General features: G+C 35.0%; 1 protein-coding gene across 1 annotated transcript in view; it reads left to right on the plus strand.

Moving 5' to 3' along the window:
* Positions 1 to 16,136, plus strand: part of LOC150098703 (pancreatic triacylglycerol lipase-like) — a 36,097-nt gene extending 19,961 nt beyond the window's left edge. The window contains exons 6-10 of the mRNA XM_090405518.1: positions 281 to 397; positions 4,739 to 4,999; positions 7,686 to 7,809; positions 11,215 to 11,400; positions 15,901 to 16,136. Coding sequence (XP_090261644.1) covers positions 281 to 397; positions 4,739 to 4,999; positions 7,686 to 7,809; positions 11,215 to 11,400; positions 15,901 to 15,994 — 782 coding nt within the window. The 3' untranslated portion in view covers positions 15,995 to 16,136. The remainder of the gene's footprint in view (positions 1 to 280; positions 398 to 4,738; positions 5,000 to 7,685; positions 7,810 to 11,214; positions 11,401 to 15,900) is intronic.
* Positions 16,137 to 16,587: the final 451 nt, after the last annotated feature.

Here is a 16,587-nt window from a genome sequence, read left to right on the forward strand (position 1 = left end):
TTACTTTCTTATGTTAGTGCAGTACATCTCAATATCTCATCTTAATATTATCTTCATTTATTTACATTATATCACCTTATGATACATTTTTCTTGTAGTTGTGTAATACTTGTGTGTACTGCACAAAATTTACTGAATAAATTTACTCAAATATAAAAAAGAAGAAAATTTTTGAAAAATTTTAACACTGTAACATTCAAAGATGATTTAACTGTAATCATTCAGAAAATATTATAATAGTTGAAATAAGGTTGTCAAATGGTTTGATATTCTTTTCCAGGACTTGGTATGTCTCAACTAGTAGGACACGTGGATTTTTTTCCGAACGATGGAAAAGACCAGCCTGGCTGTACAAAAGAAATTGTGACTTCGATATTCACGAAGGGTCTCATTGAAAGTTGGTATTTTTTCCAAACCCATAGTAAAATTGTTAGAATTACTGCTATAAAATACCAAAGTTCTACTTTCTCTCATTCTGTTACCTTCAGTATGTCAGATTACACTGAGTGGCTTTCATTAATCGGGAGGTGTTCTAATCCCTTTTATAGTTAAACTCAAACTGGGTGCTTATGGACTTCTGATTTCTTCGATATTTATGAAATACACCCGTAAGAGACACTTCTCATATGCATTATCCGAAAGGATATTAGACTGTAGGTAAGGCAATAGTACAATGCGATGTGTATCTGTGACTTCTGTAATTGCTCATTTTCTTATTCTAGTTTCATTCGTTAAGGACGATGTCCTTCTATTGGGAACAACAACAACAAAAAAAAAAAACATTCAAATACTTCTAGAAGCGAAGAACCTAAAGGACACAGAGATGGCTGAAGTTTCCTCTGGCAAACTCAGGTTTTTTTCATCTTAAAAGAGTCGAATCTTCAAAAGAACAAACAAAATTAACAGATAAAATAATATGATGAATGCAATGCACTGGAATTTCGATTCGGAACCACTTCTGGTTCGGCACAGTTAATGAAAACACCAAAAATTATTCCTTGTGAGTATGCAAATGTTAATATTGACACAATTCTCTTTTTATAAACTTTATTCGCAAAAAAATAAAAACTTATAAAGCGATATATATGCGAATCAATAATTTTAAGCACAGGAATAAGCATCCATAAGTCTTTCTCTTTATTCGTATCCCTCACCATGCTGCTAATCTAAGGATCGGATCTCATTGGTTTAATAGGATAATTTTAACTAAAAGAAAGGAAACGACTCTAGTAGAATGGTAGGCACACTAGTGACCAGATCAAGATAAGATAAGGAATCGTGACATGATTGGTTGTTTATTTCATGACGTCATTGTATGTGTAATGAGTTTGTAATGTTTGGAATTTCCCTGGGGGCATATGTCTCAGTGACGTCAGTTCTTGTGTTTTGGTTCACGTATGGAATTATGGGTGATGGTAGAGATAAGAATTCGTGTTGTGATTGGTGTGGCACTTCTGACCAGATCAAGATCAAGATAAGACAAGGAATCGTGTCGTGGGTGTGTGTTGTTATCAGATGTAGATAAGTGACATCATTTGTTAGTTGTAAATAAGTGATGTTTTGTTTTGAATGGAAAGGAAGATATATTAGTGGATAAGGAATCATGGAATCATGTCGTGATTGGTGGGACATTTCTGACCAGATCAAGATATGATAAGGAATCGTGACGTGAATGTTTGTTGTTATCAGATGAAGATAAGTGACGTCATTTGTTAGTTGTAAATAAGTGACATTATTGTTTTGAATGGAAAGGAAGATATATTAGTGGATAAGGAATCGTGTCGTGATTGGTGGGACACTTTTAACTAGATCACGATCAAGATAAGATAAGGAATCATGAGATGGATGTGTGTTATTATAGAGTTTGGAATTTCGCTGGGGCCCTCGTCTGTCAGAGACATCACGTGGTGTGTTTGGTTCGTTTAATACTTTGTGGGTGTATTTTGGAGATAAGAATCGTGACGTTATGTATTTGGAAATTTCTGGGAAACATATGTCTCTCTGTGATATCACATGGTGTTTTAGTTTGTGGAATTGTGGGCGATGTTTTTGAGATAAGATATCTTGGAATTTTCCTAGGGTGATACACACATCTGTCATTGTCATGTTTTGTCTGTTGTTGTCTATAGATGGTTGTACTAATTTTCGAATACATTTTGAGGTGTTTCTTTCCTGTTAAAGGGTGGGAATTCTTAGAGTAGAGTCGTGATGGCGGCAGTGATTAGGGATTTAGGGATTTCTGAATAATTTAATTATATGCTGGTGTCCCTCAAACACACACAGACACACACACATTAGACATGAAAAGTCGCTAATGTATCCATGTTGATACTCTAATATGTACCCTATGATTATTTTTATGGGAAAAAAAAAACTATTCAGTATTAGAATTACGCTTACCTAAACATTCGAGCAGTGAATATTGAAATTACGATTATCAATTGTTATGCTTAAGTTAAAAAAATTAACTTACATTTCTTTCCAGAATGGGAACATCTTGGTACTATCTAGGTTTTCTGAATATTCCAAATTGTTGATTTTTAACACATATTCACAGATGAACATAACATACGTCACGATTCCTTATCTTCATTTTAATCTGGTTACTAGTGCCTACCATTCTACTGACTCTTTTTTACGACTCCTACTCAATAAAGGTTGTAAACCCATGTACTTTATCACTGTAAGCAGACTAAGGTTTTTCTCTTTTTTTTTTCAATTATTTTTATTTAGTACTTATATAATCCGAAAACTCTTCTCTGCACACCAAACATGAAATGTCTTCAAGGTTTACTGGTAGTATCACAACAAATATATTTATTTATATTTAAATACACATATATATTTCAACAAATATATATGTGTGTGTGTGTGTGTGTGTGTGTGTGTGTGTGTGTGTGTGTGTGTGTGTGTGTGTGTGTGTGTGTGTGTGTGTGTATGCTGGCTTTTCTTGAATATTATTTAATTTCATTTGATAATGACAATTTAATGTTAAAAAAAACCTAATAATTATTATGCTCTATAATAATGATCTATCTCTTTTCCAGATAAGAATTGTTATTTATTAATAATAAATATACACATTTTACATTGAGCAAACTACTCTGAACCTCATTAGTGCATATCTAGATAAAAATAAGCAACGTGTCATCAGCGTCATTTAGGGCTTCCGGAAATAGTTTTAATCCTCTCATAAAGATTGCTTCCAATTCCTCATTTCTAAGCTCTTTGTTAAGAGAGTTAAATTCTTTCTTTTAAGGTTACACGGTGATCAGCATTCATATTTATAAATTTAGGGACACAAAAAACACACGTGTCGAAAAGATTATTTTATTAATTATTAATAAAATAAAACTTGACGTTTCTACCCCTGTATCGAGGTGATCATCAGAAGGATACATGCGTATAAGGAACCAAGCCACATGTTCTAGCCCTGTATACCGGTAAACTAAATCTACGTAGTTAATTAATCCTTTTTCCTAGCCTGACCTCTAGTGATTAAAAAAAAAAACTACAACTACAATAAACTGCTAAAGTCCTCATGTATTAATATTCTTCTGGATTTGTACAGTTCTGATTGTTATGATATGATTTCCTTCAGTTGCTGTTGAATGTTATAAACACTTCACCAGGTTGTCTTCTTGTAGTGGGATTTTTCTTCGGCTAGTTTGGGTTGTTATACAGGTTGTAGATGGGTCCTCCACATTCTTGGAATGGTTAGGCCATCATGATGGAATGGTTAGGAAAAAGGATTAATTAACTACGTAGATTTAGTTTACCAGTATACAGGGCTAGAGCATGTAGCTTGGTTCCTTATACGCATGTATCCTTTTGATGATGACCTCGATACGAGGGTCGAAACGTCAAGTTTTATTTTATTAATAATTAATAAAATAGTCTTTTCAATACGTGTGTTTTTGTGTCCCTCAATTTATAAATATAAGAGATTTAAAATTCTTGGTGCCAGGAATGAAATAGCGATGCAGGATACTTTTTATTTTCGCCTGGGGTACCTGGAACAGTTGAAGCATTCTCATGCTAGAAAGTATTTTCAATGCCTCTTCTATACCCATCTGTCTAGAATCTGCACGCAGCTTACCACAAGACTAATAACTGAACAGTCTACGAAACAATTGTCGGTCAGCATAACTGATCGACGATATACACATTGCTATTAAAAAGCTCTTATGCCACTTTCTAATTGGAAACACGTATTTCATTGCGTGTGACCACACTCATCTCTAGGACTTTAAAGATTCACTAGGATCTCACAGTAAGATAAGATGACCGGTCTTTTCAAGGAGCTTACCATCCTATCTGTGATATTAACTGTATTCACGAACCTGTTTTCACCTGTAGATTTCCATTTTATCAGAATATCGCCAACTCTTGGTTTCTACAATGCTTAATTTTAGCAGCATCTACAGACATTTTCAATAATTTATATCCGACCGTCATTCCCATGTGAAACGCTGTTATCTCTAAAATGTTATCTGTGATCCCATGATTTGGTATACAAGATCAAAATGCCTTCAGAGAGAGAGAGAGAGGGAGAACTGCTATTTTCTAGGCCACAAAACGTACATATTATTAGCGCATCCAGTTCCCACCAATTGCAGAAGCATCCCTTAAATTTTATTAGCGAGTATAGTGTAGTAAAACTGTTTTAGTTTTCTGTTGACCTGAAGTGAATAATCGATTCTTAGAAATGCATACATTACTTTCGTTTTTATTTTAGCTGGGCGTCGATTTGTTAGGTGTGATCACCAGAGGGCAGTTGATTTTTTCATTTACTCCATTAACTATCCAAGCGTGTCCCAAGTAGGATACCAGTGCACTGATTGGACGACTTTTCTAGATGGCAAATGCACTGATTGTGGACCTGATGGTAGTAGATGTGCTATTATGGGCTTTCGAGCAGACGAGTTTAGAGCACATAGCAACAAGAGTCGACAAATGAAATTGTATCTGAAGACCGGATCGGCAAGACCTTTTTGGTGTAAGTAACAAAAACAGTATTAATTTAAAGCAACTTATATTTTAGGGATTAATAAATACCCATTAATATTGATTTGCGTAATTAATACTTACAGATCTGAAAAAAAAAAGTGGTTTAAACAATTGTAGAAGAATTTTATTACACACAAACATATACACAGGTTTGAAAAAGTTCCGTTTAGACTCCATAGCAAGATTCCCAGATTATGTAAAATAAATAAATAAATAAGAAATAAATGAAATGTTGAATTTACCACAGTTTCAGTGGAAATTTTTGTAATTAGAGCGAAAGAATTAGTACTGCAGCAAGCGGCGCTCGCAAACTCAGCAGAAATTTCTTACATGAACAACATAATGAAAAAAAAAAAAAAAAGAATGAAAATTGTGTGCCCAAGCACACTGACTATGTGTAGGACTACCGGAAAATTGCAAAATTCTCATTCTGGATTGCTCAACTCACCCTCAGAGCTAAGAAAAATGTTTATACAGTGTGTTTACCACCAAACGGTGCATCCTGCCAAAGAATATGATGCTCTGGAAAAACTGAGTATCGCTAACTTTTCATGAAACTGATGTAAATGCTTTCAAGCGTGTATAAATTTATTGAAGAATTTAACATGAGAAAAAAAGTGCTTCGAGTCGTTGCTTGTGACTAGAAAAAGGCACAAAGTCAACACTAAAAAATGGATGGCACGAGTTGTGGCCTCTTCGGACATCTGGACTAATGACTTTATAGGATGCATCAGAGGAAAGGATAAAGCAGTTCCTGTGCTGCTTGAGTATGTAAAGAGTGTTACGGGACCTGCTTTGATATAGCAAGTAGGCTTAATGAAGAAAAGCTGACTAAGTGGATGAAGAAACACCTTGTTCATGACTGGCTCTAAAATGATGGACATTGTTCTGAATCATAAAAGCGATGAAAGAATAGCGTTCCATCAATTAAATCACATTTAATTTGCATTTAATATTTAAGTTCCTAGGTACATGCCGCTTTAGAATTCTAATTATAAGAATTCTAATTACATGACCTCGGTTCCTCCGGAAAAACGGCTCATCCGGCAAGGCTCTGGAAATTAAGGGTGCCTAAAATCGGTGGCATACCTGTATCTCCATTTCGTGTTGTTATATAGAATCATGTCCAAACAAATTAAGGCTATGGAGCAATTATATTATGTCTAGTAATTGCGTGGAGAGTTCTGTTGCAATTTAGTTGTTTTGCAGGAGAGTGAGTTTCCAGAATGAAATTCTAGTAGGCGAAGAACGCTTACTCAGCGTTCCTCAAACTCGGGTATTTCCAGTATTTGAATTCGGGTATTTCCGGTTAGACGATAGAGATAGACATGTATATAGAGAAAGGCTATAGAGCTCCAATGAAATTTCTATCATGGATCTCACGCTTGTCTTCGCGGTTAGCCCAGTGGCTGTGCTCTTCGCAACCATATGCCTGGGGAAGGAGTGTTCTAGGTTCGATTCCCGTCAGTGACGTGAGAAGCTAAAGGATCTTCCTCAGCCATAGCCAAGTTAGCCGGTCTTTGGCGTGGACAGCAGGGTTTTCTCCCTAGTTTATCCTTTGCCTGCCTTGCAGGTTTTTCATCCCGCAAAGCAGATAAACCGGCCTTGAAAACTCAATACTGCAGGACAGAGGATACACCGGGGCATATTGCTGACACCACCTTATCCTGTGAACTGTTGAGGTCCGATGATTAATAAACCCTCGACATCGCAAGGTAAAAGAGGATATAAAGAAGATTAGATGAAATTTCACTCTTACTTACGCTGTGCAATTAAACCAATGGAAATTTACTTCAAAAGGACTTTATTCGTTGTTTATCAAAATCGCATTATTTGCAAGATTGTTTAATAAAAATCAATAGAGTGTCATTTTTTTAGAATTGCTGATATCATTTCATCCGAAAGGGGTTAAAGATGGATGCGTTCTAATGTACGCAGCATTGGTGTTTAGCATTTCAGTCTATTAAATATCAGAGGGCAATAATATACTGCTAAAAGAAGACAAGCTGTTGCATCAAGTGCAATAAACTGCTGTAATTACATAGAAGGCAAAAATTATCATACGGCACCTCTATGGAACCCCCGGAACTCATCTTGAAGGTGACAACACCACTACACACTAATCTACCACGCAAGTGTATTTTTGTGTTAAATAGTGCGTTCTCTGGCCTATTTCCTGTTTTGTGACAGAAAACTCGGAGTTTCAGGGAGGAAAACTCTGTTGCCTACTTGACACTAGCTAGCTCACCTTCAATTGAAAATTCCTTATAAAGATTCATGTACAAATATACATTACTCTTTTGTTAATTCATATTGTAATGTGGAAGCCTATTGCTTCACTAGCTTTAATAGAGGAATCGGTCCTTTAAACTTACTAATCTGTCCAGTACGAGAGTTACAGTTGTCTTTAATGCCTTGAAGTTCATTATCAGTCAATTTAGATGTACCACGAGAAACCAATAATGGATTAAGATGTTAATGCAAATATAATTTTTGAAAAGAAAACAGATTAGTAATTGCATTATTTTCAATTACTTTGGGTCGTTTTAAGATTTCAGTGAGGTATCAGAGAATTTGCTTACATATACCTAGATATATAATTAATGTGTACAAAATTTAAAGTAAGATTTGATCTTTGCCGTATAAGGAGTTAATCTCTACCATTAACTTTGCAGTGTTTCACTACCAATTGGAAATATCGTTGTATATACCAAACTCCAGGCACCACGATCAAAATGGCAGATTAGAACTCATGCTACATGGAGATTTGGAAGACGAAACATTTGATTTGAACTCAGAGTAAGTGGTGTTAGAATTAAAAGTTAATTGATCAACAATAATATTCAGGATTATGATGTAATTGTATAGGTACATAAATTCGAAAGGTAGTGATTATTTGCTCATATTGTCTCCAAATTTATATAAAAAATAACATTTGAATTGATAGAATGTATAAAACGTTTACGATATCCTTTTAAAACCTCTGAGATTGGATAGAATCACTTTATGAAATAATTATCAGATCCGATTCTACTCACAGATTAGAGAAACACCTTTTGTGATTTTTTTTTTCAGCCGATTCCAAAGTTATTAGACCTTTGAAGCAGGTGAGGTAGGTCTTAGTCTGTGAACTCCAACCAAGATATGGTTAAAAACCTGGTTTTTAATCCTGTATCCAGCACAATCAAATAGTAGAACACACCAAATACCTATTCGATGAGTTCTACTGTCTATTTGGGATTAGGAACATAGAATAGTGCAGAAATATCGTGAAAGCTAGGACCTCTCGTGTATCATTTTCCAAGAGAACTTCCCGAAAACTAATTACACAACCAGAAGCAGTGCTGGCGGTCAGTGTCTAGATCTTATCTCATTTATTCTTGAAAAGAAAATGGACCGCGGTATTTAGTCCAGACATTTGGAAGGCAGTAGGCAGTTTGCACTTTTCGCTGTCACTGGAAGCGAGTGCGTTTCTAAGCAAGCTAAACGAGATGACAAGAATATAATAGAATATCAGAATATATCTTGTTCCTAATCCTAACTAGTATGACTGTATGAATATTGTGTGAGTTCTACAGTCGATATTTTTATGTTGCTAGGTGGCTTATTATTGTATAGGGATAGGAACAAACACAAAAATGCATTGGTCCTTGAGAAGTCCTTGAGTTTTCCCCCATCTGTTACCTACGCATCTTTCCTATCTCCTGTTCTTATGTCACCGGCCCAATATATATCCTGATGTCTTCGTTTAACTTCATTCTACGATTGGCTTGGATAGTGTACAATGAAACGCGAGTTATATGGAACAAGAAGAAATGTCCGAGTGAGACAGCTTACCTTCGGTTGTAACGAGTCCTTTTCCATAGACGTAGCCCACAGGTGACGAGTTGCGAAATCAACAATCCGAGTTTTTTGGAGGAAGAAAAAACAAACCTGTTGCCTTCTCTAAAGATCAAATAACAAGGAATAGATGGGGAAAAAAAAAAAAAAAGACGGTGGCTTAGAATAAAATTTTAGTTGTGACTGTCGGACATTTAACTGTCTTTGTTTGCTGATGTAGACGTTACTATGTAGGCATTCTTTTGAATGTTATTCATATTAAATATAACGAATAGCTCGTTAACGTAGTATCAAAAATAATTTATGGCCACATCAATTTTTTTAAATGGCATATTACGTTGGTTTTACTAATTAATGATGTTAAAAAAATTAATTTGTGAGTTAAAAAAAAAAACGTCAAAACCAAATCAAAAAAGCTGCAAATTTTGAAATGAGAGGCGTGACAGTAATCATTTTTAGATAAATGAAGTGAGGTTAATTGGTAAAAATAAAAATAAAATAAATAAGTAAATAAAAAAAAAAACTATCAGTCCATAAACTCAAAAATCTACACATGGCTGAAATTTTGGAAGATGTTCTTGACATTCTTCAACACTTGCGTCAGTAATTTTAGATATATTATTACTAGGCCTTCTCTTTTAATGTTTTTGTAGTGGGGGTATTGTTTTATTTAAATTAAAACCATTCATATTATTTCATACTGCCATCCTGGTTGGCCAAGTAGATAAGCGTCTATTCTCCAACCAATAGGACTTATTACATAAATAAAGTGGATATTAGATCCAGCATTATTTCAAAGCCAAACGTAGAAACTATGAAAGTTTGGTAAGTTGACCACAGAGCTTGCAGGAATACATTCCTCTGCATTCACGAATTGCCTGTGGACTACTTAAAAGACACCGGCGCCGCCCAAGCGTCTATATATTCACTTTTATTAGCCCATTTTGATAACGTTTCACTGGCCCTACAGCTGCTTCGGACTAGTTGGTTCTCTTCAGAGACCAGGCAGAAACCTTAAGAGAGCAAAAACTATCGTTTACTGTTAAGGAACTAGAAATATCAGAGAAATGTATTTTTCGTAAGCGAACTCTCGATCGGTGCGTAAAAGTAATTACTAAAATAAAGAGCCGAAAGGCTTCAGTTCGGCGACGCAAAATTACCTAGTACTGAACGAGAATTTTTGCTCTCTTAAGGTTTCTGCCTGGTCTCTGAAGAGAATCAATCAGTTGGAAACAGCTGTTGAGCCAGTGAAACCTTATCAAAATGGTCCTAATAAAAGACGAATATATTAGACGCTTCGGCGGTGCCTATGTCTCTTAAGTAGTCCACACTAAGGCAGCTGGTGAGTGTATTCCCGCAAGCTCTCTGGTCAACTTACGAAACTTTCATAGTTTCTACATTCGGCTATGAAATAATGCTGGGTCTAATATCCACTTTGCTTATGTAATTTTGCATCGCTGAACTGAAGCCTTTCAGCTCTTTATTTTAGTAAAATAGGATTATGTTTGTATCCAACTGAAGTTGGTCGTTATGTCATTCGATTGTAGATGGATTTCATCGTCCAGTACGAGACCACAGCTTTAGAGAATACGAGGTAAAGGAAAGATATGATTGAGACATAAAAGTTAGTACGAAAAATTCTATCAACTAGATATAGGCGAATTATTATAGCAGTACCTCGTTCTCCTACCAACTATCCTATCTTTCTCATGCGTCTAGGAGGGGTTGAGGCACATTGCAAAAGTGCGTGCACCACCCACTTTGGCAATGTATTCAAACTACGTGTATTCAAAGCAAGAAAACTCAAAGCACCATTATACACATGGTGGGCTATAGAAAATGTAGCCTTCCATGATCAGTTTTGTGACTTCATGGAGACCTGAAAAATAATACTAATTCTAATAAATAGTCTTTAAAATTGTATGCCGTGAAGCTACACACGTTGCTTTTTTACAGTCAATCAAATGTGTGGCGTGCACATTTAGAAAGGATTCGTTTATAAAGGTATTGCACAATTTGCGTAATATGAGAGTGAACGGATTCGTGAGCTAATTGTATTGATACCAATGGTAAGAAATATTTTCCACAAAGGAGTGGAAAATTTTTCAGTACTTTATGGAGATTTTTGTTCCATTGAGCGAGCAGACGTACTGATAGCCGCATATTATTTGTTTAGGGTGCTACTCATTATGTCTGCAAAGTCCCGATAATTAGAAACATAAATAGTGTTGCTTTCAGTACTTTCTAATACAAACCATTATAACACTCAAATTTAAATATATATAACCTAAATTAAATAATTACTTAATTAAAATGTATTTATTTAATTATATATATATATATATAAATGATATATTTTTTAAGAAATCAAGACTTGGTGCATGGAGTTCAGTACAGCTATTTAATCACTACTCCAAAAAATCTGGGAAAGATTAAAGTTGTGTCTCTGAAATGGAAAAGTTCGCTTCTTAAGTGGGTGAACATATTCCAGTCAAAGGAAATCTTTGTAAACTATATCCAGATAACTCCAATGAATGTTATTAACCAAAAGTAAGTATTCCACTTGTACAGTCTCTTTTATTATAATTGTAATGAGGGAAGTTTATTAATCATAACTTTGCACATTTAATAGGTGAAGAACATAGATCGAATATTCTTATTTTATCTTTTAACAGCATTTAAATTGTTTACAGGAAAAAAAGGGAAAAAAATATATATATATATTATCATAATTCATTTTGTTTCGAAAATCAAGGATATCAAACTTAAAAGAACAGATTTAATGGCCAGTTTCAATATTGTTTCTCTCTTTACAAATGTGCCTGCTCAAGAAGTCCTCGATCTTCTCAAGAACAAATTATCAAAAAAACTCTTTCCTTTACTCTCCCATTGCATAAAGTTAGGATACTTCAAATATGACAATAAGATCTACTTACAAAACTCGGGTCTGGCCATGGGCAGCCCACTCTCTCCGATTCTCGCAGATATATTTCTCAACGATTTTGAAGAAAAAGCTATTAACTCCTTCTCCCTTAAACCAAAATTTTGGTATCGTTATATTGATGATATTTTCCTCATCTGGGAAGATGGTGTCAACAACCTCCGTTTATTTTTAGACCACCTAAAAAAGTGTCATGAAAAAATCTCTTTTACTTCGAACTGGAATCCGATGACTGCCTCCCCTTTTTAGACCTGAAACTTACCAGATGTGCTGAGAGTATTAAAATCTCAATTTTTAAAAAGCCTACTCATACTGATGGATACCTTCATGCTTCCTCCCATCACTATCCCCCACAAAAATTTGGTATTCTTTCCACCTTAGCTCACCGAGCCAAATCTTTACTTACAGAAGAAGCAGAAATTGAAAATGAACTCCTTTTTCTTAAAAAAACGTTTATTAATAATGGTTTCTCTCCTAAGAAAATTGAAAATTTTCTTTCCTCCAGTCACTCAACTACTTCTGAAGATCCCTCTTCCCCCAGAACCTTCATCTCTTTGCCTTACATCAGCTCTCTTTCACCAAAACTGGCAAAAATTCTCAAGAAGTTTAACTTTAGAACTTGCTTTTCTACGCTCCCAAAACTTCAATACTTAGTAAACCTAAAGAGAAACATCTTCCAACTCAGTTTCCAGGAGTGTACAAGATTTTATGTGATTGTGGAAAGTCATACTTTGGCCAGACTTCTAAATCCATCCTTCTACGTTTGGAAGAACACCGTAGAGATATCTCCTATAACAGGACTAGAGCCAGCGCTCTCTCTAGCCACGTTCTCTTTTCAGTTAACTCAAACGAAGGCCGCCAAAACACATTGTGAACTGGACGCAAACTTCTAACATCCATGTGTGCTATGATGAACTCGAGAGAAAGATTGTGGAATCTAGAGAAATTTCTCTAAATTCTTCTCATATCAACAACAGCCTAAGTTTCAATCTCTCTGACGCCATGTTGCCTCATTAATAATTTCATGAGGCGCACTCGCGACAGCGCATAGTCTATGTTTATTTGGAACTCAAGCTCGCATTTTGTTTTCAAACACGCTACTGTCTTTTTGTACTTGTTCTGTTAATGCAATTTTAAGTCTCTGTAATTCTTCATATACGTAGGCTGTCGAATAAGTAATAAGACTATATTTATACAGAAAACAGATTACCTTTAATCGTCATCATTTGCATGGTCTTTTTCGAAGTAACTACTGTGAGACGCGATGCATTTGTCCCAACGTTGCGTCCACTTCTTAAACACATGTGAGAGTCCGTTTTTTTGAGAGTTCTTTCAAAACCGCCTCCGCAGCTTTTACACATGCTTTGCTGCTTTCGAAATGGCGGCCTCTTAGTGGTTTCTTGAGCTGAGGAAACAGCCAGAAATAGCACGGTGCGAGATCAGGACTGTATGGAGGGTGTGGTAGGATATCTGTGTTGTTCTTCAGCAAAACGTCCACTACACAACCAATAATATGTGGCCTTGCGTTATCGTGGTGCAATAAGAAGCCATTCTCCAGCAATGAACGCTTCCTTTTGACGTGCTTGATGATAATCGCTGCTGTGTTGATCATGTCTCTGTGGAAGGAAGGCAAAATGTGGAAGATCTTGAACCTGAGGGAAGACCTTCAACGTCCTTAAAAGTTTTATGCCAGCGAAAAACACTTGCCCTCGACATTGCTTCATCGTGGAAAGATTCGCGTATCATGTTAAAAGTGTCCGATGCCGATTTTTGCAAACGCACACAAAATTTAATCGCATAACGCTGTTCCAAGGACGCTTCCATTTCGAAGACGGGTCGAACCTCGTAGGCGCGCCGATGAGCACTTGCGTTTAGTCAAGTGACACTCTGGCACATCAGCCCGTATACGCCATCTATCAACCTCTTTTGTTAATACAGACAGCAACATTTCTTTATCCCACAGAAATTAATATTGTGATGAGTGGTTTCGCCACAGTAAAATTAGTCTTATTACTTATTGGCCAGCCCACGTATTTGTTTGATTGTGATACCTGAAGATGTTAATCAATTCAACGAAACTAGTGTACTAGTAGTATCTTTTCAAATATACCAGGTCATCTTTTTATTTCTCGGTATCAGTCATTAAAATTTTTTAATATATATATATATATATATATATATATATATATATATATATATATATATATATATATATATATATATATTCCGGGCTAGTAAGCCGGTTCTCCGGTGTTTTGAAACGTCCAACAAATTATTGCCTCATGAAGGCACATACATTGTTGGACGTGAAACGTTTCAAATTTCGGCTTATCTTTATATATATATATATATATATATAAAGATAAGCCAAAATTTGAAACGTTTTTATGTCACGTTTTTTTTTTTTTTTTTTGTCTCTTCTTTGTTTTGAGTCGGGTTAAGCCGATTAAGTTGATAAGCCGAAATTATATATATATATAGAGAGAGAAAGTTTTTTAACTTGGGTATATATATGTATTCAAGATACCAAGTAATTTTATATAAACTTGGTTTTTAATCCTATTTCTCAAGTAAGCAAACAGACAAGAAGTAAGTCAAGTTTTCCGCCTGCATGTAGTGCAAGTCTGAGGCAACTCGTGGTAAAGGTGGAGCTAGCTCTGATAATTTTCCTTAGTATTTTTTCCTAATTTAAAGCACATACCCTTGTGGAGATGTATGATGCTATGCATTAAAGGCAATGGTCACTACCCATACCGGTTTCGACCTTTATTGAGGTCTCGTCAGTGGGAGCCAGACCTAAAAATGCTAAGGTAAGTAATGCAAAGCTTATGAATTTTACCTAAACAAGTTGCCGCAAGGGGATGTGCTTTACATTAGGGGAAAATTACTAAGGAAAGGGATCGGAGCTTAATTCACCTTTACCACGAGTTGCCTCAGATTTGCACTACGTGCAGGTGCAAACTTGACTTACTTGCCTGTTTGCTTACTTGAGAAATAGGATTAAAAACCAAGTTTATATAAAATTACTTGGTATCTTGAATACATAATATACCCAAGTTAAAACACTTTCTACATCTATCTCTCATCCTGAGAATTTATATTTAATAAGGTCAAAGCACCTTGTGGCAACTTGTTTAGGTAAAATTCATAAGCTCTGCATTACTTCAACCTTAGCATTTTCAGGTCTGGCTCCCACTGACGAGACCTCAATAAAGGTCGAAACCGGTATGGGTAGTGACCATTGCTTTTAATACATAGCATCATACATCTCCGCAAGGGGATATGCTTTACATTAGGGAAAAATGCTAAGGAAAATGATCAGAGCTTAATCCACCTTTACCACGAGTTGCCTCAGGCTGGCACTACGTTACCACGAGTTGCCTCAGACTTACAATATCGCAATTTTCGCCACGTCTTTAAGAAATTTGGATGTAGTTTGCTAAATCCCTGTCAAAACCTCGAACTTGAGATTAGTCTTATCATGCCACTTTTTTACTTTATATATATATATATATATATATATATATATATATATATATGACTCTTCCCAAAGAATATAGATTTCATATTTATATTCCTATTAGCAATGTGTTCGTTCTCCTTTCACTTATTCTTCTTGAATTCCGACAAGGTCGTGTTATTTGTCTTTTAATTGGAATTTCCTCTAGAATACTAAGAACTTGTATAAGGAGTTTCTAGGTCAAGGTGAATTAGGCTGACTCGTGCGAAGACCGAAAGTTTTTTTTTTTTTTCCCTCCGTAAAGCTCTATATTTCGATCATATTTTAATATCGATATTGACCTTCCTTTAAAATCCCAATTGGTAATGACGAACTCCGTTTAGTTGGAAAGACCCGAGTTCGCATTCTTTCTAGAAACCTTTTAAATGGCGGTTTTAGTAATCAAAATATAAGTAATCAAATAACTAGATGAATTAATATCAGAACTGCATTCCAAGAGTGAACACATTTGGGAATTGTAAAGAGTTGCTACTGTTTAGGGACGAGAAGAAATTCTTTAATTTCTAAATTTTATTTTATACATTATGTATTGCACATATAAAATCTAGTTCATTGTATTTAACTATATATATTGGTTATTTTCTTATAGGGAACGCTTAAGTCTACAAAGCAAATTTTGTAGAAATCCTGAAAGTCCAGTCCAGAATGGCAAAGTGAAAACATTTACAAAGAGCAGTTGCTAAACGCTTTGTTTTTTATTAACCAACGGAAACTACTCGCAGATTAATTCACTGAAATCTGGTTATATTTGCTTAATTAATGCAGTGAGATTTCAAATTAAGTTATAAATTGTCAATGTATAGTAAAGTGACACTATTTTTTTATTATTATTATTTTTTAATCTTCATCAAGTTTCAGATACATATCTACTCAGGATATATAATACTGGATTAATTTAAGTTTTGTTTCGTTAGGGATCAATTATTGACAGAATGCTTGAATAAAACTTGGACGTGCAAATAAAAAATAGAAGTACAGATTCACAGCTGACAGTGGTAGTACGAAAGTTCCAGCCTACTATATCCAGAGTATTCATGATCTTTTTTTTTTGGTTATAAATACGTTGAAGTCATTAAGATTGTCGCTATGTGATCAATTAATAACCGAATTTATTTTACATCGATATAGTAATGTTAGTACACATTAATTCAACTGATTATAGCAATATAAATAAATTTCGTGTCATTTTACACGAAAATTTATATATACGTGTTATATATAGAAGTTATATAACACGTATATAACTTCAGCATACTACGAGTCGTATATTTCAATT

Source organism: Typopeltis vanoorti, chromosome 15 (genome assembly GCF_054136105.1).
Source record: "Typopeltis vanoorti isolate ZY-2024b chromosome 15, IOZ_Tvanoo_1.0, whole genome shotgun sequence".
Classification (NCBI taxonomy): Eukaryota; Metazoa; Arthropoda; class Arachnida; order Uropygi; family Thelyphonidae; genus Typopeltis; species Typopeltis vanoorti.